Raw genomic sequence first — 23,095 nt, forward strand, 5'->3', positions numbered from 1 at the left:
GTTACCGCGCGCTTTGATGTCGAATTTCAAGTGTTTTAAAAGCAATTTGTGTCTGGGACCTCTAAATATCAATTACCATGCTTCCAGTACGACGTTTATTCTGTGGAATAATTACGAAATATACATATACGAAAATTTAAAATTTGAAAGTGCGTCGAAAATAATATTGCCTGAATTTCAAATATTTCATCTAATATCATCAAACAATTTCATAGTCGGCTTGGATTTCGAAGGAAACATACACACAACGTCTATGAAATTTAAACAATCTGCACCAAAACGATTAAAAACTAACTTTTTACATAAAGAAAAATATGTACTGAGTTGTACACTTTACACATCACAAAAATTGTTAAGTTTGAAATTGGAATGCAACACTTATTATCTGTGCATAAACAATTTAAATTCGGAATTCGATTTAGAAAAGAAAATTAAGTTGATTTTGCCTAATGAAAACAGCCAGCCATCACAAAGGGAGTTAAAATTATATATTTTAAAGTCTTACAAATTATATGAACAATATGATAATTTAATGAGTGTTTTCAATTTAGATAGAGATGTATCTAAGGATTATAATTTAATTATTATTAGTTTTGACAGAAGAGTTTTATATGGATGTATGTATTCACTAGAAATGCAAGTAAATGAAATTTTACTACAGAATCTATTTAGTGCTCCTACAAGAATTAGTGATGTAAAAGTGACCGAAGAAAATCATGGGCACATATTAGTAAGTTTAGAATCGGGTACAATTTTAAGATTATCACTTGCTGATTTTAATAAAAGTTCTGATATTGTTCATTTAAATACTGCAATTTCAAAATGTGAACTAAACAATGAATCTATAATATATACAGATGGTATAACAATGTGGAAATCAAATAATACTTTTACAAAAGATATAAATTTCCAACAATTCCATATAAAACAAGTTAAAGATTTTATATGTTTCGGTGATCAAATCCTTTGTACAACATTTACGAATTTAATATATTTATTTACCGTTGATAATGATATATTTATAAAACCATCATCTGAATATTGCGAAGCGAAAAAAGTACTTAATGATACAGGATGTGTTTATAAAATATTAGAAGAAGTTGAGAGAAATTATAAATTAGAAGAGAAAATTAAAGAAGAGTGTGACTTTATTACATCTTTATCAATATCTAATCGTCCTGATATATTAGATAATGTTATTTTATATTCTATTGTACTTTATAATAGTTATGAAGATGTTTTAAAAGAATCTATAGATATGACATTAACGGAAAATGTTGAAAATTTTTTAACAACCAATATATTTTGCTTATTATTAAAAATAACACTTACATTTGAAAAACATAAAATTAATGCTTTAATACAAGTATTAAGAGATTTACAAATACATATAACATTATTATCATCAAATAAAGTGATAAAAACCACATCAGTGAGGGTAGTTGAAGAATTAAAAAATATAAACTTGCTTATTCCGTTGCATAGGAAAAATGACAAATCAGTTACTGTTGATATTAAAATATTAAAAAGAATACCAGGAATGCAGAATAATGAAGAAATGTGGACAATAATGCATAAAAAAGAAATAATCTTGAACGCTGAGCATTTTATAAAATCTGATATTTTAAAGAAAAATATAACTCAATTAAAGGAGACTGAAAATTCTATTGAAGGAATAGTAAATCAAATTGCTTATAACTTTAATAAACATTTATTTAATTTCACTAATATTGATAACAAAACACAATCAGATGAGTGTTCATTTTATTTTAAATTGCTAATTAATTTTAAAGAAGCATTTAAAAATGAAAGTTACTATAAAAATATATTTAGTACAGAAAAAGCATTAAACATACTGAAGGAAAACACATCAGATGATTTTTTAAAAGGGAAAAATTATAAAATCTTTGAAATTGGAAACAGTAAAGTTAAAGTTGAAATTATTAATGATGAATTTACTAACAACTCATTGAGAGTTTCATGTGATGATATGAAAATAGGCTTTGATGTAAGGAATTTTTACTGCAACTTGGCCTATGAAAATTTCACTAAATGTGAACCTGGCAAAGAATTTGTCAGATATACTTTATATGCTAAAATTGAGGTCAGTACTTTCTTTTTATACATTTAAGTATATTTGCATTTTCTGTTGTTGACTGCTAAGGACCTAAGACAAAATTGTTGCATTAGTTTCAATTCCACAGCTCGTCTGGTGCAATACCATGACCACACAGACGACAGTTTCACATACAGTCTGAGGAACACTCCTCACCGCGTGCTGGAGGCATAATTTTAATGCTCTTTCCCTACCCACCCTTTTACTTTAGAAAAGATGGGGAGAATTGGCTTTGATGAAGGAGTGGATGCAATTAGAGAGGGAAATATTCTTTGCATTCCCTCCTATGTCAATTAAAAGAAGGCATTATCAGCTCATTATTCATCCCCACTGAAGGGCTTGGAAGCTACCCTTAGTTAGGTCTAGGCCATAGTCAACCATGCTGGCCTAGTGCGCGTTGGTTTGACTTCACACATATCTTTAAATTTCTTTTCAGATATGTGCATGCATCACGATGTTTTCCTTCACCGTAAGAACGTCGGATAAATGTACATATATAAATCGAAACACATTGGTACATGGCGGGATTCATACCCAGGACATGCAAATTTCAAGCCAAGTTCTTAACCCCTCAGCCATAGACACTCTCTTAAGCATTACGCATTTACAATTACGGATGTCAGTTTATTAATTCGACGAATTCGGGTGGCCTTACCGGTGACCTTAATTTTTGACTCATTCTGTTTAAAAAAAAACATGTAATTGTATGTGTTAAAGCGGTGTATACTCAGTGTTACTTTTTTTTTCAGAATATTCAAAAAGGTATAAGACGGTGCATCTCGGATGGTACTGAAGATGATCTCAAGTCTTTATTAGAACAGCTTCAAAGCCATGTATATGCAGCAATTCCATTATAAAATAAACTTGGATACCAAGAAAGTACACTTAACATAAATTTGTAAAAACTGTGATCCCACCATTCTCTTTATTAACAAAGTCTTTTGTCAGTTGTCAGAAACTTATGGTAATTATCTATGGAAAGAAAAATAAAAGATACGAATATAATTAAACTCTATTTATTATTAGACCATTCTTCTAAGGAGGTCGTTAATCTTGTCCTCGCGGTTGCCGAAGTCCCCGCCGTCGACGTAATGGATGGTCTTCTTGCGCCAGCCTCCGGTCGGGTTGTTCAACTTGAATGGCCAGAGGAAGTTGCTTGCGTACTAAAAACAAGAAATAATATAATGAATATCTTACATATAAAATTCTCGTGTCACAATATTCGTTCCCGTACTCCTCCGAAACCCGATTCTCATGAAATTTTGTGAGCATATTGTAGGTCTGAGAATCGACCAACATCTATTTTTTAGCCGACTTCAAAAAGAAGGAGGTTATCAATTCGACTGTATTTTTTTTTATGTGTGTTACCGCGAAACTCCGCCCCTGGTTGTCCGATTTTGATAAAAATATTTTAATCGAAAGGAAGTGCTTGCAGATGGGTCCCATTTTTTTTTTTTTAATAACTAGAAGACTAGTAGATTTTCAGTTACGCTAACCCTTATTAAGTTTTTTTAATTGCGCGCGGACGGAGTCGCGGGCGACAGCTAGTAATATATAAAATAATTTAGACACATAACATGTCGAGTGAGACATGATGAATTAGTCCAGAGTTAACTGACAGACAGAGAGCCAAGAAATTTCACTTTCAGGGATAATAAATTAAAATGTAAATATCATTTTGAAAGAATAAAGTATACGATTACAAGTCATTAAAAAGTAAATTTAAAATTATGCATCATATTTGTCCTAAATTTCAATTAAATTATGGACAATATGAAAATTTTGTAAGATACACAACATTTTCTTAAAACTTTTACAACATTATCATATTTGGTTACATCAAATTAACCACAAAAATAATAAGTATAATTTTGTATACACAAACTTACCTTGAATTTCTCTCCGACAGTGAAGATTTCATGGATCAAGTCCTCAATACAGATGATGTTGCTCTTGCCCAGTTTATCCTCAATGATCTTGTTGGAGGTGATGGGCATGCGCTGACCTTTCACCTTTGCGAAACCACGTTTGTAGATCAACTGCAACAATATTTATTAAATATTAATCATTATTAGATAACATATTGATTTTAGAACATGTTACCAAGTACTATGTATATCAGAGGAAGTTTGAAAGTAGCGCCAGTTATCAAGAAATTGAAGAGCAGAAGGTTAGCACTGTTTGTACATGTTATGCTGAGGGATGATGTTCATATAAACAAAAAAGTTATGAGATTGAATGTGGATGGCTATAAAGGTAGAGGAAGACCAAAGAAAGTATGGATGGATTGTGTGAAAGAGGATATGCGTAAGAAGGGGGTAAATTCAGATATGACGGCTGATAGAGATGTATAGAGGAGTAGTACATACTGTGCCGACCCTCCATAGGGATAAGCTTTTTTTTTTTGCTTTAAAATAATAATTAGATTTTACAATAAACTAAATATTTCTTTTAGGCATTCAAACTAAGCTTAAAATTTTACTTTTATATAATAATTATGTTTAAGTGCTAGGAAAGTTGATCCAGCATTCAGCTGGTCACCATAGGGGCACATAATTTGCTCTACGCTCATTGAGTCCACACAAACATTGAGTTTGCTAGATTCGTGCAGAGCGAAAACCAGAAAAAAGATAAAATAGTAAAAAACCAACCTCAAGCTAAGTTAATGATTAATTATGACTATAAATAATAGATCTATAAATACTTTTCTGGACTATGAAACTAGTTTTCCTTAACCTTTAAACTTGAAAAACAGATAACTTCCAATGCATAAAAGCGGTATCTTCCCATTATAAAATCATAGTAAAGTTTGTTTACTCACCTCCCGCACACTCTTGAGATTGGGGTATCCCCAGGTAATGTAGGGCTCCGCGATACGCATCATATTGACGGTGGCCTTGTTCAGACGGACAAACACACCATTGTTTATCTGACGCAATCTGAACAGCTGCAGCACTTTGCGGACCTGAATAAATACAATAATAATTGTATAAACAATGCTATTCAAATAAGATTATGTATGGACCAAAGCGATATCATGACATCAAAGACAAAGACAAAAAAATTAAGGTAGAATTAACTAAAATTTGTCGCGTTCTTTTGAAATCAAGATGCTAGACATACACAATTTTATTTGAAAAGCGTAGAAAACTCGCAAATCAACCAAAAAAGATATAATGTTTTGTCAGAGTGCTAGGAAAGTTGATCCAGCATTCAGCTGGTCACCATAGGGGCACACAGTTTGCTCTGCGCTCTTTGAGTCCACACAGACATTGGTACTGAGAGATTCGTGCAGAGCGCAACACTACCATAACATAATCATATCAATAATTTAAAAAAACTTGAGAGGTGTCAAGGGACACCCGGATGGAACGAAGTTCCTTTCGATTAATTAGTGAGGGAACCAATGTTTATTCTATGAATAAAAAACTTAAGTCTTCACAAGAAATACATTTTATTTTTATGAATTTTCGTTATATATTGTCACGTCGTTGCCATGGTGAAGTAGCGCTCATTCGTCGTTAACAGACTTACTATAGCAAAAAGTGTCGTGACAACTTTTCGTAAGAATTTTTTCCGTCTAGCCCGCTTTCACAACGCGCGATAAAATAGAACTCTATATGGCATTAATCTATAAAGAGGAAAGATTTGATTGTTTGCCTTTGACATAAATTATATTTATTAGATTTTTTAAATTCCGAGCAGACAAAGTCAGAGACAACTGATATTTTCACTCAACATAATATTTATAAACTATAAAAATAACAATATTTCATCTTACCTTGGGTGAAACCTGGTTGATACCACGGATACGGATGACAAAGGCAAGCTTGGCCTCTCCGGGAACATAATAGTTACCACGGTTGCGAGCCTGTAGAAAAAAATCTAAGATGAAACAAGTGTTACAAGGATTAATCATTTAAACCTACTTTTATTTAATAAAAGCAGGGTATTTTGATATTTTACTAATATTATAAATGTGAATGTTTAGATGGATGGATGTTTATTTGAAGGTTTCTCCAGAATGGCTCAAAGGATCTTGATGAAATTTGTCACAGATGTAAAACATAGTCTGGAAGAACACATAGGCTAGTTATTGCGTTTTTTTTTAATTCCGCGAGGACAGAGTCGCAGACAACAGCTAGTTTTCAAATAATATTATGAGATAGTGAAAGCTTTCCAAAAAGGATAACGAAAAGATTGTACACCTTCTAGTAGTGACTTAACTACTCCAACATATAATTTTAAGCTTTACCAACCCAAGTCTGCTACATTTTTAAACATCAATTGCACATTTTATGCTATACAAATAAGTAAACAAAAATTACGTTAATATCAATGTTTACTTAACTTTATCATGGTGGCTCATAACTTCGCACTAAGTTACTGCAACTTTATATGTAAAGAGACATAGTGGTATACACACCCTGCGCAGCACGCACATCAATATATTTGAGATGCCAAGATATTTGAAAAGAATTATACTTTTTTTTTTCTATTGAAAAAGTTAGCGCTTAACCACAATCTCAATATGTAACAAAGTAAACTTACTTGTCTGGCTAGCCTGATCTCATCACGTTCCCTGATGCGGTACTCCTTTACGTACTGCTCAGCTCTCTTGAAGATCTCCTGCTTCTTCTTGATGGCCGCTGAACGCCTCTTTAGTGTGACCTAAGAATTACCAATGAAGTTAAGTATCAAGTAATTAAACTATTTGATGCTAAATATGTTAGTAATTATCAGATATTTTTAGTAACAGCATTCTAATCAGATGAACTATGCCTTTAAAATGTTGTATCATCATAAAATTATTAAACTTAGTTTTATAGTAGTAGAATAAAATGACCAAGGCCATCTGAACTCGCTAAAATAATGACATTAAAAAAAATATACCAGTAACAGCTTTGAAGCAAATTGAGTTTCATTAAATATTGATCTTATTTCAGTTGTCAGTGATAAAAACTTACTGCAATACGGCGTGTGCGGAGTGCATCCCTCCTTTTCCGGTGTTTCAATACAGACTCAGGTACGGCGGGGAGCTTTTTGCTGCCCTCCTTGCCTTTTACAGGCTCCTTTTCAGTCTTCTTCTTTTCTGTTACCGCAACCATTGTGCTGAAAAATTATGTTAGCATTATAGAGGGCTGTAGTTTTCGTAATTATAGCGCTAACACATATGTCTTGGGTTAAGGATAAAGTAAAAGGAAAGAAAAGATGGAATTGTGGATGGACACAAACGATTTGTTATTTGTTTCCTTTTACCCAATATTGACATTTTCCAGTAATAATTTAAGTATTATCGACAGTAAAGTGCACGGGGAATAAAATGTTAATTTTGGTTTTTTAGGTTATGATTGAGACAAATACAAATACAATAATTTTACATTAATTTATGTTCCAAATTGGCGAATTAATTAAGCTACAAATAAACCACAGGAAATCGAATAAGTAATTAAAATGGAATTTGAACATGAGAAAAATGACAAAACAGAAAACCGTGAGCGCCATTCTTCCAATAGACACAATATTTTTAGGTTATAGTAACCATACCTTAAAAGTATAAAATGTTTTGATTCGTAGTTAAATTATTAAAAAAATATAAGTTTGAAGAAATCTATTTTCTATAAACCTAATTTGTTATAAACAGACATCTAACACGCTAAAAATTTACAATACAGCAGCACGCCGTGCACTTTATTTCGATCACAATTTAGATACATTTCACAGGTACACATATACAATACAGTGTTCTGATCACTTATTTTGTTTTCCTTTTAATATTAGTATTTATTTAGCACTTAAAAGTAATAAATTTATTAATTTTTAACAACCTGCGAGGCAAAACTCCACGCGGCACGTGTGTCAAATTATCAAAAGAACGACAAAGGACATAGACTTCCGCTATTCGCCATTTTTAAATATTTCCCTCTAGCAACACCCCTTTTAAAATTTACGTTTTTGCCTTAATAAATTAAAAAAAAAATTACGTTTTTATACAATTTCAACTTAAAGCTGTGATGATCCTGTAAGAATTTTTAAATCATAAATAAGTGGGGAATTTTAATTTTTAAATATAAATATTTGCCGTTTTTAACAAAAGCCAGCAAAAACGCTTTTAACAGTCGTTATAGTAACGAATTTTGTTATTAAAAAAATAAAATCATAGCACTTCATATGATATTTTTTCATTCTTTCGATTCTTCAGTAAGGTTTATTGATTTTTGAAATGGCTGAAAACGCTCAGCTAAGTGCTTTGGAGGTCGGCGAATTGGATTTATTTGTAGACAGCATGGAACCTTCCGAAATCGAAAATATTGGAAATTCGGCGTAATATTTTTTTTTAACTCAATTTAAGTAGATAGATAGTTCCCAATATATAATCATAGATAGTACCCAATATCCTTTTTATTGTTGCAGCTGGATTGACTGGCATACAAGGTTGCAGAAATTAAACCAGCAAGCTGTATTGGAAGCGTCATCTATGATGGAAGAAGCTACGAAAGAGACACTAATTTCCCATGGCAAGGTAACTAAAAATATGACATAGACATGAACCAGAAAGTCTGTAATAAATACCACCTACTACTATACCTTTAAGCCTTTAACCATGTATTACTTAGTTACCTGTACTTGTTCACGAGGCCATTTGTATCCAAGTTTGGCGGTTAAAGATATACCCACAAATGATGAAACTGGAACCAGCACCAGCTAGTACATTCGGAATATACATGGTGGTGAGTTAAACTTAAATTATAATGACTGTTATTGGCACAATCAAGACTTAAAAATATTAGTTCTTGTTCGTTGTTATATTTAAATTTCAATGGAGTAGTGGTTTTTTACTACTAATAAAATTGGCTCTCAGTTGTATCACGAGGCAGCAGCAGTTGGCCTTTTGGAGACCGTCCTATTTCACGAAGACGGAGTCCAATGTATCAGCGATGTTATTATTGATCTACTTCAGTACGCTACAGAACAACTTACTTCATTAATAGCACTTCTCAAGTAAGTGTCTTTCATTCATAGGTTTTTAAGCCCACCATAACGTAAAGAAGTATTTACATCAAATTATTCTTTTTCTTAGCGACGGTTACTTAAAGCCATTGTCGGGTCAGGAAATGGACAGTGAAACTGTGATAGAAGAGCTTGAGAGGCAGAAAAGAGATCTGCAGTTCGATATAAGTATGCGATGCATCTCTATTGTTAGGTAAGATAAGATTTTCCGCCAAATTTCGTTGTAAATTTTGTCACGGTATTATGTGTGTTGCTGAGATTTTTTTTTTATTAAATCCGTATTATAATTTAGTATTATATTATTAAATATTATTATTAAGTATTATGTATTATAATTAACTAAGTATATTACACTTTTGGTTAACTGCTACTTAAAAAAACATCTTCGTAAATCGGATTATAGGTATCTGGCGGAGCATATGGAGGCAGCAGGCTCGGGTGTGTCCATTGCAACCAATCTGTACAAAACCAACGACGTACCTTCAATTCTATGTCATTTACTACAACTGGAACCCTGGAAGAAGGTCAACGACAAAGGCGATCTGCAAATATTTAATTGTGAGAAGTTTTTATGTTTAGTATTCGAAAGAAGTCACCGGAATTTTCTTTCAGAAGTTTGTTAGCAGCTAGCAGCGTTACGATTCGAACAACTTAGGAATATAAGTATGGCATTATAATCATAAGGGACCCCTTAATCCTAATTATTTTTATTTAGATGGGCGTTGGTCGAAGCCAAGTGTTGATGACTTATCTCAAATGCATCGAAGCGAAGCACAGCTCTGGCTGTGCCTGCGACAACTACTTCTGGAACCTCGACTACGACATTTCTACGTCATCGATGAGGTCCGACGCACGGCATTTTGTCGCGTATGTATACAGTATCAAATTTTCACTGTTAACAGTTTAATATAACTAAAGTCTTAAAGCTGTATAAGAAATTGAACGATTACCCTGTAAATTAGCATGAAATAATATTAACAGGATATTTGTTTTCGAAACAGTTGCAAGGTAAAATGACGGAAGAAAAGATAGATCAAATACCACCATTAGGGGAACTGAAAACATTCCTTTGCCAAATGGCAATGGGTGACTATTCCAGCTTGCATAATCGCGGGAACGGTGTAAAAGCTCCTGGCTGTACGGTCATCGAAGTTGTGCCACAGGTAAAAAAAAAACAAAGTGAAAGAAACTTTTGTATCCAACTTACTCGTTATTCAAATATAAATTATCAACTGTTATTTAACAGACAACTGAGCCACTATTACACAACATTGACTACGAAATTTATTTATTTATTAAAATTTTACCCAATATCCAAATAGATACAGTAGTAATATTACATTTAAGATAAAAAATGCTTACCTACGTCAAGTGCACAAGAGGAAGAAGACGCTTGCGGCCAATCAATTGAAAAACTGTTTTGTCGATGGTTCTGATGAATCGCGTCGTATGGCCAAAAAACTATTGGAATCTTACACCAGCGATGCGGCTCTAGCGCTGGACAGTGGCGGCGCAAAGTGCGCTAAATGCGGAGATAAAGCTAACAAGAAATGTTCACGATGCAAGTCTGAATGGTATTGTGGAAGGTAAATACTTAAATTTTTATTCTATCAACACTAATGTTGCCAGGATCAGGAAATGTACTAGAAAATTACACAGACATAAATTATTAAAAACGTTTTTACTATCAGAATTTAGTCTTTAAAGGACGCGGTGTTTTTTTATAAGCTAAACCAGTACTTTCTTTTTCAGAGAATGCCAAGTGCAGCAATGGGCGAAACATAAGGATATTTGCGATCAGTTTGCCAAACTTCATGTATCTGTTTAATTTTTTTTTTTAATAAATAAGCTTGACACGAGATTTGGTTTAACGTTAATAAGAAAAAAGACTCAAAATATTCTTATAATTTCAGTTTTTAACAATTAGGTATTTTAATTCTAGAATTTTCCTTTAATAAAGTAGGATTGTTAAACCTTTTTCGTATTTACAAACTAATTAGTTTTAACTTAATAGTTTTAATGGTATAATAAAACATAGAGAATATTTTTTTTGTTTTTTATTAAGATACTGTAACACCTAAAGATTAGCTTGAAGACTTGAGGTAGTCTTTAAGCACATCCAGCGCTGGCGTCTCCTCACCAAAATCCTATGAAAAAAAATAAATCAAATTAATCATACTAATATAATAAATGCGAATTTAGATGGATGGATGGATGTTTGAAGGTATCTCTAGAACGGCTCAACGGATCTCAATGAAATTTGAATTACATATAGAATATAGTCTGAAAGAACACACTAATTACGTATTTTTTTATTTCGAGCGGACGGAGTCGCGGGCGACAGCTAGTATTGAATTAGCTTGAAATAAACATGATTTTGTGGGCAAGGGTCATAAGAGACAAAAAATAAATAAAAAAACTGGGTAAACAAAATGTTTTGTTTTTTTTTTTCGAAGAGTGGATCGGATGACTATGATTTATCTATGTTTTATTAATAGAAATCCATAGTATGAGAAATAGCACAAAACTGAACAAAATTAAAAATAATAAGGTTTAATTTTTTTTTTAACATAGAGCAATTGTTTGAGTGATAGGAAAGTTGCTCACACAAGTTGTGTAGCACCATAGGGTCACACATTTTATATAGCGCTGAATTAATGTACACATACAAACTAATGAGTAGTTGTTAGTGTTCGTGCTGAGCGCAAGTACTATGCAATCACAATAACATGAGGCTTACGACTGCATTAGAATAACAAGCAACAAACTTAGTTAATTGCAATTTATAATTTCAGAAAATATGTTTTCATTATGATTTTAATGCTTTGATAACAATCACCAACTTTTTGATATGTACAGTCAAATCTGGATAAGCGTCTAAGGGACTGCAATTTATTTTCAAGTATAGAGGTTTCTCAATTATGGAGGTAGTCCTTCTGGACAGGACAATAACACTTGCTTATCCAGCTTTGACTGTAAGTTACATTTCCACGCCCCCATCAAATAATCCTGTAATGCACTCTTACAGGATTCTTGCTTTTCCATCGAATTCGGCATCTAAAGGTCCCATTACATGTTGTGATTTTTTTATTTTTCTTAATGTTAATTATGGAGATAAATAGTCATTATTAAAACAGATTTTTTTTATTTCCGGTATTATTATTTTTCCTTCATAGCACAGAATACGCCCGGAATATATGAATGAAAATTAAATACAATGAAGCTATAAAAATTATCTTTGTTTTGGTATATAAAAGATTCTTGTACAATAATTATTGATGAAGTTATTAAAGAAATACGGTTTTTTGCTTCTCCTGAAAAATTTTATTTTTCCTATTACGGGGTTATTTGGTGGGGGCGTCGATTTACAGCCAAACTCAGAAACATTTAATGGTCACATTACAAGTTTGGATTTAACATTATCCAAAGGACATTCTTGATATTAACTGTAGAATCCAATTTATTTCAGACATCTAAATTGTGTGTTATTCTCTATGAACTTATATGGAAAAGACACAAAAAAAAAACAAATACAAAATGATTTCAAACAATTATAGAATCTAGTTAACTTACTTTGATGACAACACATGAGCAGCCGACAATCTTTCTCGCTTTGCCGTCCTTATCAATTTTGCATAAACCAGCCCATTCACCAAGCTTTTTGTTGTTGTCAACCTGAGCAAAGTTTTATTACAATAAATCAGTGCCAAAAAAAATAGACATAAAAACACGTCATGGTATGAGTCATTATATCTAGTATGGCTAAAATAGAAATTTTAAAAATAATGTTTACATTAGAGTAATTTATGTCCGAGTGCTAGGAAAGTAGATCCAGCATTGAGCTGGTGACCATAGGGGCACACAGTTTGCTCTGCGCTCTTTGAGTCCACACAGACATTGGTACTGAGAGATTCGTGCAGAGCGCAATATCATTTAAAAAGTTACAACTTAAAAACATTAGACAATAGGTCATACACTATTTATAACTCAAGATAGGTCAAACTGATTCTAGCTGAAAATTGATGGGGAGGTAGCTTAGAACTAGGAGACGGACATAGGAACTTTTTTATCTTATGTGCATTTTTTTTATTCCGCGCAGACGGAGTCAGGGGAAAAGCTAGTTCTATATAAAAACAAACAACTTTGAAGATCATTATTTTCAGGCCATGAAACATTTTCTCTAAATATTACATGGTTATTTGCTCATTTACGTTTAAGTTTCCACAATAAAATATAAATTTTTCTTGCAAAAACTATAATATTGTAGAGGTTTTTCCAAAATAAAACCTTTTTGTGCAGTGACATTAGTTGATAAATAAACCATAACCTGTTGGCTTTACCTTGACTAGTGGAATCTGGTGCTCATTGCAGAGTGCCTGGACAAGCTTCTTGTATGCCGCCTCATCACAGTTCTCAGCCATCACGCAAAGGACAGCTTGCCTCCTGGTGTGTGGAAGACATTGAGTTAATAAATTGAAAAACAAATATTTACCCTTACTGTAGATTCACATTGCCTAAAGACAAAAGGGTAATCACTCGTCTTTTCCTTTCAACCCTTTTGTTATAAAGATAGGAAGGGATTAGGTGTAGGAGGGGCCCGCGTAGTAAAGGGATATATCTTCTTTCTGTGCATTCCTGTGAATTAAAGGCAGGCAACTATAGATGTCTATGGGCAGTGGTTGCTTTGCTTTTTAGGCATATTCAGAAGGCTTCTTACTTGTTATCATTATGATGTAATAAAAAACTAAAAATAATGAAGTTTATATCCAGCTTTACATGAATCTTGCTAAAATCTATATATATAAAAGAAAGTCATGTTAGTTACACAATTTATAACTCGAGAACGGCTGAATCGATTTGACTGAAAATTAGTGGGCAGGTAGCTTAGAACCAGGAAACGGACATAGGATAATTTTTACCCCGTTTTCTATTTTTTATTCCGCGCGGACGGAGTCGCGGGTAAAAGCTAGTATTTTATAATGGTAACTGTAGCATACTTGGGAGGCCACAAGTTTGTAGGATCAAACACTGTGGTACTATGTATATGCATTAATTTAGGCAATAGATTTGATCCAACATAGTGACAAATATATTTGATATTTCCACATGGCATGAGACTAGAACAGCCACACATCATGTGAATATTGTGTTAGCTCTATTGCCATTATTTATTTTTATTTGTCAAATTATTTGTTTGTTAAAACTTTCTTTACCCTATAATACTTCAGATTATTTTACAACTTTTATAACAAAAAAAATAAATAGCATGTCTACCACATATTTAATTTGATGTTCTTTTGGTTAAATTAATTTCAAATTTATTGAAACCAAGATAGAGCCAACATGATAATAACTAATACCTTAATATTTGGTTTGCATTTAATTACTTCAGTATAATAAAATTTTGTTAGTAACAAAAAATATACGTAAAACATACTTGTCGAGGGCTTTAGCAGCCTCATGAAGACCATGTACAAGACCGCCGTGGATGAGGGCTGTCTTCAGAACTTCTTGAAGAGCTGTGTTTACATCCATAGCTCCCCCACTGAGGACTGGGTTCACTGGTACTTCGCTGTAAGGAAATTACATTAAATTTATAGTTGATATCACTTATAACGTTACAGTTAGAAGGTGGAGAGAGAATTAATACAAAGATACATTTAAGACAAGGCGTATAGGTTATGTTGTCAATATTTATTGTCAACTTACATCCAATAAAAGTTAATATGGCATATTACGATTAACTGAAACTGTACATTTACTTAATTTGAATGATATTACAACTTTTTAATTCAAATTTATAAAGAAAAACAACAACACTTACACTTCAACTTCAGCCATGATTATTTATTACGTTTGGTCCTGAAATATGAAACAAAACGAATTGAGCAATATGTCGATTTCCCATTTTAAGAAGTATTAATTATTTATCTTTAAAGATCACTGAAATAAAACGAGATTTTGAAAATAACTTTACAAACACTTTGACACTTTACCTTGCGTACCGGAAAAAGACTAAAACCAGAGAGTGTAGAGGTTTGGCACTGTCATCTGTCAGGTCAAAATTATTCGGATGATCATAAAGAAAAGAAAACAATCGATTTCTATTAATTCAATTTTTTTACACACTACCCACCATGTTAAAAGCTTTATCATAGCTATTTATCGGAAAAATTACTATGTTATCTATTATTCAATGAAAACAAGAGAAATCACGTCAAAGTCAATTTTGAAAGCTTTCAAAATTATTTTCTAATTTTTATTTTGATTTACTTTTGTGTGATTAAATCGTAGTGTAATTTGTTGCATAATTAATTACGTAATATTAATTATGTGTTTACCCTTAAGACCGTAGGAAACATTCAATCATGTCACAACACACCGATATATTGTATATGTCGGAATATATCAAAAATACATTATATTTCGCAATTACAAGGCCTGGTAAAGTTTTTAAGAACACGTCGGAAACATATTTCTTATGTATAGATAATGAGCTAGTTTACGAAAACTATTTCTCAGACTTTGGACCATTGAATCTAGGTTGCATTTACAAATATTGCAAATTATTGAATGAGAAACTTGAAAAATGTAGGGATAGTCAATTCGTTGTTCATTATACATCTTGTGATCCTAAGAAGAGTACTAATGCTGCATTTTTAATGGGTTGTTTCGGAGTTGTGTATTTGAATTTACGACCTAAAGAGGCGTTGAAACCCTTATTACTCCAAGGCTATAATTATCGGTGAGTTGATTGGCTGTTATAAATTTGAATGTTTGTGAAGTTTTTAAACTCTATTGCATCGAGAAAAAAAAATCAATTCTTTTTTTTTATAAATATATTTATTTAGATGAAAAGTTACGACTAAATTCATTCGTATACGTATTCGTATTGATAATGAAAACGAGCTTCTGTTTCTAAATATTTTCTAAATTATTTTACCAGACCATTTCAAGATGCAACTCCTGGCGATTCAGCTTATACCATATCTATTTTGGATTGTCTCAAAGCGATGGATAAAGCACGAGAGTTAGGATTTTACGATTTCCGAGATTTCAATTACGAGGACTATGTTGCATTGGATAAAATAGAAGGAGGGGACCTCAACTGGATTGTACCTGGTTAGTATTTTTATTTAAATTCAGTTGATTAAAAAAACATTTCTTTACCTGATAAATTTATTCTTGAATCACTTTCAGGCAAATTTCTCGCTTTCATAGGCCCTGTTGACACTAAGGCTCCTATATACCACCGTCCCGAAGAATACATAAGTTATTTTAAAGAAAATAACGTTAATGTGGTTATTAGACTGAATAAAAAAATGTATGATGGAAATATGTGAGTATTTTCATAGCACAATGTGTTACACAAGCAAGCGGACACTTGATTTCGCTAGAAAGAGAAGTGATGGTTGCCCATTAAAATCAGCAATAAGTTAGAAGGTAGCAGATACGCTGCCTACCTTTTAATCATAGATGGGAATATACAGAATGATGTTATTTTCCATCCTTTACTTTGTATTCGTTGATCCATGTCATATCTATATATATGTAAAAGAAAGTCGTGTTAGTTATACTTTTTATAACTCAAGATCGGTCGAACTGATTTAGCTGAAAATTGATGGGGAGGTAGCTTAGAACTAGGAGACGGACATAGGAACTTTTTTTATCTTGTGTGCATTTTTTTTTATTACGCGCGGACAGAGTCGCGGGTAAAAGCTAGTATTTTATATTTTCAGATTCATTAGTGCTGGAATACTTCATTATGATTTATTTTTTCTCGATGGTTCTTGCCCACCAAAGAATATATGTTTAAAATTTCTCCGAATTAGCGAGAGTAGTGTTGGTGCTATTGCTGTTCATTGCAAGGTTAAGAATTTAAATAACTTTTAGTTGAGCTTCTTACGATAAATGTTAATAGGATATTTATAAAGTGAAATGCGATTTCCTTGTTCTATTTTATATAGTAAACCAACAAGCGTAACCTCTACCTACTTGGTGAAAAGTGCGTTAGTGCATTGGTGATCTGTAACATAAATATTAGTGTATTATTGAATATTTGTAATCATGAAGAAATTGTTCAGGCAGGTTTAGGGCGCACTGGCTCTTTGATCGGTTGTTACTTGATCAAGCATTATCGTATGACCTCTCATGAGGCTATTGGTTGGATGAGAATATGTAGACCAGGATCAGTAATTGGACAACAGCAGGTTAATAAGTAAATTTTTTCTATTTTTGACTATTTCTTAATATGAAGGTAGTCTCCGTTTGGGTCGTTAAAAGATGAAGAAAGAATGATAGCTAAGAACAATTTATGATGTGATCGTAATTGGCAGTGTTTAATTTTATAATTGCGGAATTCCAAGTTTTTGTTAATAAAAACTAAAATTACATCCTTTGTAAAAAGAATAATTTTCAGGTTTGAAGTTATTTTAATTTTTAAAATTGAACGTAAAAATTGGGTAATTTCGCTTTCATATTAGCTAGATTTTATATGGTTTAAAATTGTTATTGAAACAGGAGTGGTTGGAAAAACTTGAGCCGTGGCTGATAAAACAAGGGAACTTGTATAGGTAAGGATTTGCTTACACTTGTTGCAATTTATTTTTATCCACCAAAAAGTACTAAACCATAAAAAAGTTTAACGAAAAGGTTGTAATATTGTCTATGGGCGTCTGTAAATTGAAATGCCCCGTTGTAGTGATACCACATCACAGTAAACTACTTGAATAGGACTGCATTCATGTTTATGAGTATCGTAAATATGAATATCTGTATATATAAAAGAAAGTCGTGTTAGTTACACTATTTATAACTCAAGAACGGCTGAATCGATTTGACTGAAAATTGGTGGGCAGGTAGCTTAGAACCAGGAAACGGACATAGGATAATTTTTACCCCGTTTTCTATTTTTTATTCCGCGCGGACGGAGTCGCGGGTAAAAGCTAGTTGTTAATAAAAAAATTAGTAACATTCATTTTTCGCTTTAATTTATATGGTATGTTCAAGTAAAGGAAAAAAATTACATTATTTATTAAAAATATATTTTGATACACGTAGTAGTATAATAACATTAACAAAGTTTGCATCAGGAAAAGGGTTCACGGAGATTTTGACAAGCTTCCAGAGCACAAATGTGGCTTGTATTCTATTACTGAAAAGGCTGCCAAGTGCCGGCCAGTTTTGTTTCATAAGTCACCGTCCCCCCCGCCCCCAGTGCAAAGGCAAAACCGACTTGATGGAGCCTCACATTCTAGACCCCAAGCTTCAAAGATAATAAGAAGAGGAAATAATGCAGGTACATAACTTAAAGCCTACAAATGACTTTTTTTTATTATTTAATACGTTTTATTTCACAACCGTAACGCACTGCCAGTTGCTATTTTTTTCAAGTAAACAGTGTTATTTTGAATTGTTTTCATCTTATTAAATATGCTGAATCTTTACCAATTTTTTTCTTTTATTATTCAGACGTGTTCGAAACTGAAACCGAGGAGAAATTCCTAGCCTCTTGTGATTTAACTCTTTCGGGCAATGAGCCATTGTGCCGTAGGAAAGGATGTATTATTAAAAATAGCACTGTTTTCGACCAAAGTGAGGAATTAGAGCAACAGCCGGAAACATTCAATAGGCCGAAATGGAAGAAAGTCCTGTCTTGTTGTTCGTGGCCAGATATTTGTAATGAAATACGATGGAAATTGACAGTGCGTTGCGTGAAATTGACACCAAAATTCTGTGACGGTACAAATAAATGGTGTATTCTTTTAGATAAGGTTGGTAAATTGTGTAAGATAAAATTATCTACACATAAGTGGAATAGTTTAGTTTTTAACATAATTATAAAGTAGAAACATTTTTGTCACAGTTACTGTTGCGCCTGTCGAAAAGGACCAATATATTTGGCGAGTAAGATCACCCTATAAGAATTATGGTCAAAGGAACACAAATACAGAGTACGTAATACGTAGTTTACTAAAAGTAGACACATATTTAAGTTATTATGATACGTATATGTTTATAAACTTTTTCTATTTTTTTTTTTTGTTGACACTACTAGAGATCAGAGTGAAACTAAGTCTCGTCGTACTTCTGGTTCCGGAGAATCTAGACCCCGTTTGATGTCACAAGATTGTACAATGTCTCCATTCATCAAAAGGGCAGTTCCTACCAGTGAAGTATGAATTTTAATTTTACATAATATAACATACACTGTATGCAAAAGAGATTTAATTTAATATAATTTCAGGATTATAATAAAATGACAAGTGGATTTACAACTATACCCACATTTTGTACCACTCAGGGTCCTATTGTTAAAACGATTACCGAAGCTAAGGTAATTCTTTAAATAAATTTAATTCACAACTCAACGTAATAACAGTTTCAATAAACAATATGTCGAAATAAAAACGAATGTTACAAAGTAGTTGATTACAGTATCATATCAGAAAATAATTATTCGTATATAAAATGTAAGACGTCGCATTGTTGAATTATGTCGTTTTGTAAATCTTCAAGTAAAAAATATTTTAAACCCGAGGTCTTCATTTTTAGGAGTTTCTTATGAGGTCTAGTGCATGTCGAGAAAATTGTGGATTCATTCCTAGTCATGAGCCATCAAAGGATCCTTATAAAAAAAGAAATGATCAATACCTTGCTTATAGGAATCCTGGTCGGAATATACCAACATCATATACTAGCACAGGTTTTCTTTATTTTTATTAGAGTTTCGTGATGGATGTGTGACGTGAGGATGGGTGAATAATTAAGGTAGTAATGTAATTATTATTTTTCTTTAAGTTGGAGGGGATTTGCAATCGCGCTACCGTCGTCGTCTCGGCCGGAGTCCTAGTCCAATTCCACCTCGGTTAGCACTAGAACAGTCTCGTGCCACTAATACATTGTCAGTGAAAGAAGTAGCAGTTAAAAAGGTGTCTTCAAAGATAGCAATTCGTGACGCGTTGTCAAGACTGAAATGTAAGTTATTTGTATGTATACTTCTTTATATTCTTAAAAAAAGATTTCGACATTGCTTTTTGTCATTGATTTAAACGTTCAAGAAAAACACGATACGAATTATTGTATTTTGAAGATAAAACATTGCGTACTTCTTTCGATTTCCATATGCCTTCATTAGCCGAAATCCAAGCACTAGAGCTCACCAGCTATTCCAATATTCCGCCGCAATGCTATAATTATTCAACAAAAGTAATATATAAAAACCCAATTATTTTGTCAGCTTTTTCGGACCATAAAGTACTTTTATGTTTATAATCCTGGCAATAAGATTAAAGTTTCAAATTTGGAAAAAACAAATGTCATTGTCATATGTCAACTGTCACATGAAACTTTTGATAAAACCTAACCTAACAATGGTTTGAAAATATACACTTATAATTAATAAAATAGTTATGTGTTTCGTATTTACTTAAATTGTTTAAACCTAAAATATTCGACTAACGCCGCCCGAGATGGGTGCTTTAGTAACAAAAGCGTTACGACCTATAAAAACATTTAATGTCGAGAATCGTGCTCATAGAGTTATTTCGAAAGAAAAACCGATACCGGCGCCGCATTATCCGTCTACAAAGGAAGATTTAAAACGTACTTTAGCAGCGGTACCCGACATAGATGAAAAACTAGATAAAAAGGACACAGCGCTTGATGACAGATTGAAATCCGTTTATGTAACATCTTACGGCCGTCCCGAGGATGACATTACTAGAGAAAAAATCCAGCAAAATCCAAACCGACCGCTACCGAAGGACAGATCTCAAGTTCCAGAGTTCGAAACGGGATGGAATGAACCGGAAGTAGTGCCATATGGACGTACGACTTTACGAAGAGCCTTAGAGTTTATTGAATCGCATCAGATGAATCCCACAGAGGTCACAGCGTCGAAGATAGCTTTAGAATATAAACTGAAAGACGATGATGTCGAAGCAATTTTAAAATACTTCAAGGCATATGAAATTTATATTCCAGAAACAAAGAAATCTGCAGCAACATTTGCTGGTCCCACTAATTATAGAAGGAAGCAGCTCCAAGAAGCCAAAACTAAAGAATTAGCTGGTAAAAGTGAAATTGTTAAGGAACAAGATATTCCAGCGAAAGATCAAGCAAAAAATAACTAGTAAATTAATAAAAAATCATAGATGGGGTGAAATGATACCAAGGGATAATTAATTTCTTATTTCTACTATATGTATTAATTTATGCATAGAATTAACTATGTGCATACAAGTTTTTATGTCTAATTAATAAAATGACAACACTGAGGGAATTTATCCCAACAAAAGGTATCCTACAGCCATAAAATGTATGGTGGATGCATATAACTAGTGAATTTAGCTTATTTTGAAGTGAATCATAAGCAATGTATTAAATAACATGTTATGTTTATTTCTTAATTTAGTTACAATAAGATATAGAGGTAATTTAGGGAATGAACATCTGTGATGTTAATATAAATTCTTAAACTAATAGTCTTTCACTGTAGTAACACTTACATAAAAACATATTGGCATCTCTTATCTTATTTGCAAAACATATAAGTTGATTATAATCAAATTCAATGGATTTGAGAATGATATTTGCATTTTACTACATGATAATGATAATGTGTACAAATCCAGTCTGTATGAAAATCTATTGACATCCTTAAAAAGGTAATTTAATTTATGTTTGTTATAATTTCTCATTTCCATTGAATTCCACTATATAGATGTTTTGGCGGAAATTCAAATATTATAATAAACACATACATGAATAAGCCTTTTCCAAGGCCGAAAGGGATTAAACAAAAAACATGATTTCCAATATTTGTTTAAGAACTTATTCTATAATTCATAAACAGTAAAAATTTCGAAATTCAGTGAAAATATATATGTCCAAAAATGGGTTGTTGTTAATAGCTTAATTTTATGTAGTTTATATTTAGTTACCAAGGAAGTAGTAAGGAAGATTTTAAATTGAAATAAACGATTTTGTTGTAGACATTCTTTTATTTGTATTGTTTTTTACATGCTGCTGACAAGGAGTAGTATGTTTAGAAAGTAGGTGAAATACGACTTATAACACTTACCAAATTCTTAAATCTTAGAATAAACACATAAACAAGCCATTATTTTCAAGACTATCCAATTTAAAATGTAAACAAAAAAGTTTTAAAGAATTTGACGTATCAATATTTTTGGCGGTAACAGTGACAGCTCCGCGCTATGGTTCGACGGGCGCCGGGTCTGTGGGCGCGGCGTCGCTTGGCGCGCGGCGTGTCGCACCTTCCGGCAAGCGCGCGCCCAGCACGCGGTCCGATGAACGTAATACGGCAACACAAGGCGACGTCCTCAACAGTATTAAGGTTGAATTTTGGATTTAATTTTAAACATAATTATTTCCAAAGGCTACATTTTACTACAAAAATAATTACTATAAATATATTTAAATTGCATGTAGCTAATAAAATATTTATTTTAATGTTTAGAATAACGGTATATTGTAATATTTATACTTTATTCCTTTTCCAGTATCAAAGAAACCAGTTTCAGTATCCGTCACGAGAAAATCAAGACAGGTATTAATTATACCTTATCAAAAAATTTATACATTTTCGTTCTTCGTTTTATTTCAATGCTTGAAAAAAGTTGTTTTTTTACTTTTGCACACAGATTAAAAGAGAAGAACGCAAGTATTGGACCGATGAGAATCTTCAATAGACCAAGCTCTACGAAAGGCAGACACAATGTGCATACACCGTTCTATTAAATGTTGTGACTAATGTAGTGAAAATTACAAGTGAAGTTAAATACGAAATGAATAGACTTGAATTTTTTTGTTATTATACTTTATTTACAATATATAACTTGTAACAGATATTTTTACGTACATAAATGTCATTTTATTTTGTAAAGAGTTTTTTTTTTAATTCTTGATAAATAATTTAGCCTGTTTTATTTCAGAAACTATTAA

The 23,095-nt window shown here is 32.4% G+C and overlaps 6 protein-coding genes across 6 annotated transcripts; 4 read left to right on the forward strand and 2 right to left on the reverse strand.

Annotated features, from left to right (window-relative positions):
* On the forward strand, nucleotides 1-3,025 carry LOC106718661. Its single transcript, XM_045684424.1, has 2 exons — nucleotides 1-2,104; nucleotides 2,866-3,025. Exons 1-2 carry the CDS (start codon nucleotides 17-19, stop codon nucleotides 2,971-2,973), a joined length of 2,196 nt encoding a protein of 731 aa, XP_045540380.1. The 5' UTR covers nucleotides 1-16; the 3' UTR covers nucleotides 2,974-3,025.
* Nucleotides 3,026-3,116: 91 nt separating this feature from the next.
* Nucleotides 3,117-8,039, reverse strand: LOC106718686 (60S ribosomal protein L7). Its single transcript, XM_045684425.1, has 7 exons — nucleotides 7,945-8,039; nucleotides 7,084-7,228; nucleotides 6,668-6,787; nucleotides 5,898-5,987; nucleotides 4,938-5,081; nucleotides 4,006-4,155; nucleotides 3,117-3,279 (listed from the first exon to the last, which is right to left on the reverse strand). Exons 2-7 carry the CDS (start codon nucleotides 7,222-7,224, stop codon nucleotides 3,139-3,141), a joined length of 786 nt encoding a protein of 261 aa, XP_045540381.1. The 5' UTR covers nucleotides 7,225-7,228; nucleotides 7,945-8,039; the 3' UTR covers nucleotides 3,117-3,138.
* A 300-nt stretch (nucleotides 8,040-8,339) lies between these two features.
* LOC106718660 (zinc finger MYND domain-containing protein 10) lies at nucleotides 8,340-10,999 on the forward strand. Its single transcript, XM_014512811.2, has 10 exons — nucleotides 8,340-8,440; nucleotides 8,531-8,639; nucleotides 8,734-8,847; nucleotides 8,979-9,118; nucleotides 9,198-9,320; nucleotides 9,531-9,685; nucleotides 9,843-9,994; nucleotides 10,129-10,290; nucleotides 10,475-10,713; nucleotides 10,880-10,999. Exons 1-10 carry the CDS (start codon nucleotides 8,340-8,342, stop codon nucleotides 10,953-10,955), a joined length of 1,371 nt encoding a protein of 456 aa, XP_014368297.2. The 3' UTR covers nucleotides 10,956-10,999.
* Nucleotides 11,000-11,169: 170 nt separating this feature from the next.
* On the reverse strand, nucleotides 11,170-15,048 carry LOC106718714 (40S ribosomal protein S12). The gene is made up of 5 exons (XM_014512873.2): nucleotides 14,952-15,048; nucleotides 14,565-14,699; nucleotides 13,468-13,570; nucleotides 12,701-12,802; nucleotides 11,170-11,274 (listed from the first exon to the last, which is right to left on the reverse strand). The coding sequence occupies exons 1-5, from the start codon at nucleotides 14,966-14,968 to the stop codon at nucleotides 11,212-11,214; spliced, it is 420 nt and encodes a 139-aa protein (XP_014368359.2). The 5' UTR covers nucleotides 14,969-15,048; the 3' UTR covers nucleotides 11,170-11,211.
* Nucleotides 15,049-15,377: 329 nt separating this feature from the next.
* Nucleotides 15,378-23,012, forward strand: LOC106718694 (tyrosine-protein phosphatase CDC14 homolog). Its single transcript, XM_014512850.2, has 15 exons — nucleotides 15,378-15,872; nucleotides 16,074-16,249; nucleotides 16,328-16,466; nucleotides 16,867-16,996; nucleotides 17,212-17,337; nucleotides 17,648-17,700; nucleotides 18,220-18,425; nucleotides 18,993-19,080; nucleotides 19,185-19,302; nucleotides 19,374-19,463; nucleotides 19,682-19,832; nucleotides 19,928-20,104; nucleotides 22,333-22,487; nucleotides 22,654-22,700; nucleotides 22,795-23,012. The coding sequence occupies exons 1-15, from the start codon at nucleotides 15,496-15,498 to the stop codon at nucleotides 22,889-22,891; spliced, it is 2,130 nt and encodes a 709-aa protein (XP_014368336.2). The 5' UTR covers nucleotides 15,378-15,495; the 3' UTR covers nucleotides 22,892-23,012.
* LOC106718693 (protein NDUFAF4 homolog) lies at nucleotides 20,505-21,587 on the forward strand. Its single transcript, XM_014512848.2, has one exon. The coding sequence runs from the start codon at nucleotides 20,599-20,601 to the stop codon at nucleotides 21,259-21,261; it is 663 nt and encodes a 220-aa protein (XP_014368334.2). The 5' UTR covers nucleotides 20,505-20,598; the 3' UTR covers nucleotides 21,262-21,587.
* Nucleotides 23,013-23,095: the final 83 nt, after the last annotated feature.

This window comes from Papilio machaon, chromosome 26 (assembly GCF_912999745.1).
Source record: "Papilio machaon chromosome 26, ilPapMach1.1, whole genome shotgun sequence".
Lineage (NCBI taxonomy): Eukaryota > Metazoa > Arthropoda > Insecta > Lepidoptera > Papilionidae > Papilio > Papilio machaon.

Coding starts and splice junctions, on each gene's coding strand:
- LOC106718661 (XM_045684424.1), top strand. CDS start 17: ATGTCGAATTTCAAGTGTTTTAAAAGCAATTTGTGTCTGGGACCTCTA. Junction 2,105..2,865: donor CTTTATATGCTAAAATTGAG/GTCAGTACTTTC, acceptor TTTTTTTTTCAG/AATATTCAAAAAGGTATAAG.
- LOC106718686 (XM_045684425.1), bottom strand. CDS start 7,224: ATGGTTGCGGTAACAGAAAAGAAGAAGACTGAAAAGGAGCCTGTAAAA. Junction 5,082..5,897: donor TCAACCAGGTTTCACCCAAG/GTAAGATGAAAT, acceptor GTATTTATTCAG/GTCCGCAAAGTGCTGCAGCT. Junction 4,156..4,937: donor ATCTCAAGAGTGTGCGGGAG/GTGAGTAAACAA, acceptor ATATTGTTGCAG/TTGATCTACAAACGTGGTTT.
- LOC106718660 (XM_014512811.2), top strand. CDS start 8,340: ATGGCTGAAAACGCTCAGCTAAGTGCTTTGGAGGTCGGCGAATTGGAT. Junction 8,640..8,733: donor CACTAATTTCCCATGGCAAG/GTAACTAAAAAT, acceptor TGTATTACTTAG/TTACCTGTACTTGTTCACGA. Junction 8,848..8,978: donor CATTCGGAATATACATGGTG/GTGAGTTAAACT, acceptor ATTGGCTCTCAG/TTGTATCACGAGGCAGCAGC.
- LOC106718714 (XM_014512873.2), bottom strand. Junction 13,571..14,564: donor GCTGCTAAAGCCCTCGACAA/GTATGTTTTACG, acceptor TCCACACACCAG/GAGGCAAGCTGTCCTTTGCG. Junction 12,803..13,467: donor ACCAGATTCCACTAGTCAAG/GTAAAGCCAACA, acceptor AACTTTGCTCAG/GTTGACAACAACAAAAAGCT.
- LOC106718694 (XM_014512850.2), top strand. CDS start 15,496: ATGTCACAACACACCGATATATTGTATATGTCGGAATATATCAAAAAT. Junction 17,701..18,219: donor AAACAAGGGAACTTGTATAG/GTAAGGATTTGC, acceptor AGTTTGCATCAG/GAAAAGGGTTCACGGAGATT. Junction 18,426..18,992: donor AAGAAGAGGAAATAATGCAG/GTACATAACTTA, acceptor TTTTTGTCACAG/TTACTGTTGCGCCTGTCGAA.
- LOC106718693 (XM_014512848.2), top strand. CDS start 20,599: ATGGGTGCTTTAGTAACAAAAGCGTTACGACCTATAAAAACATTTAAT.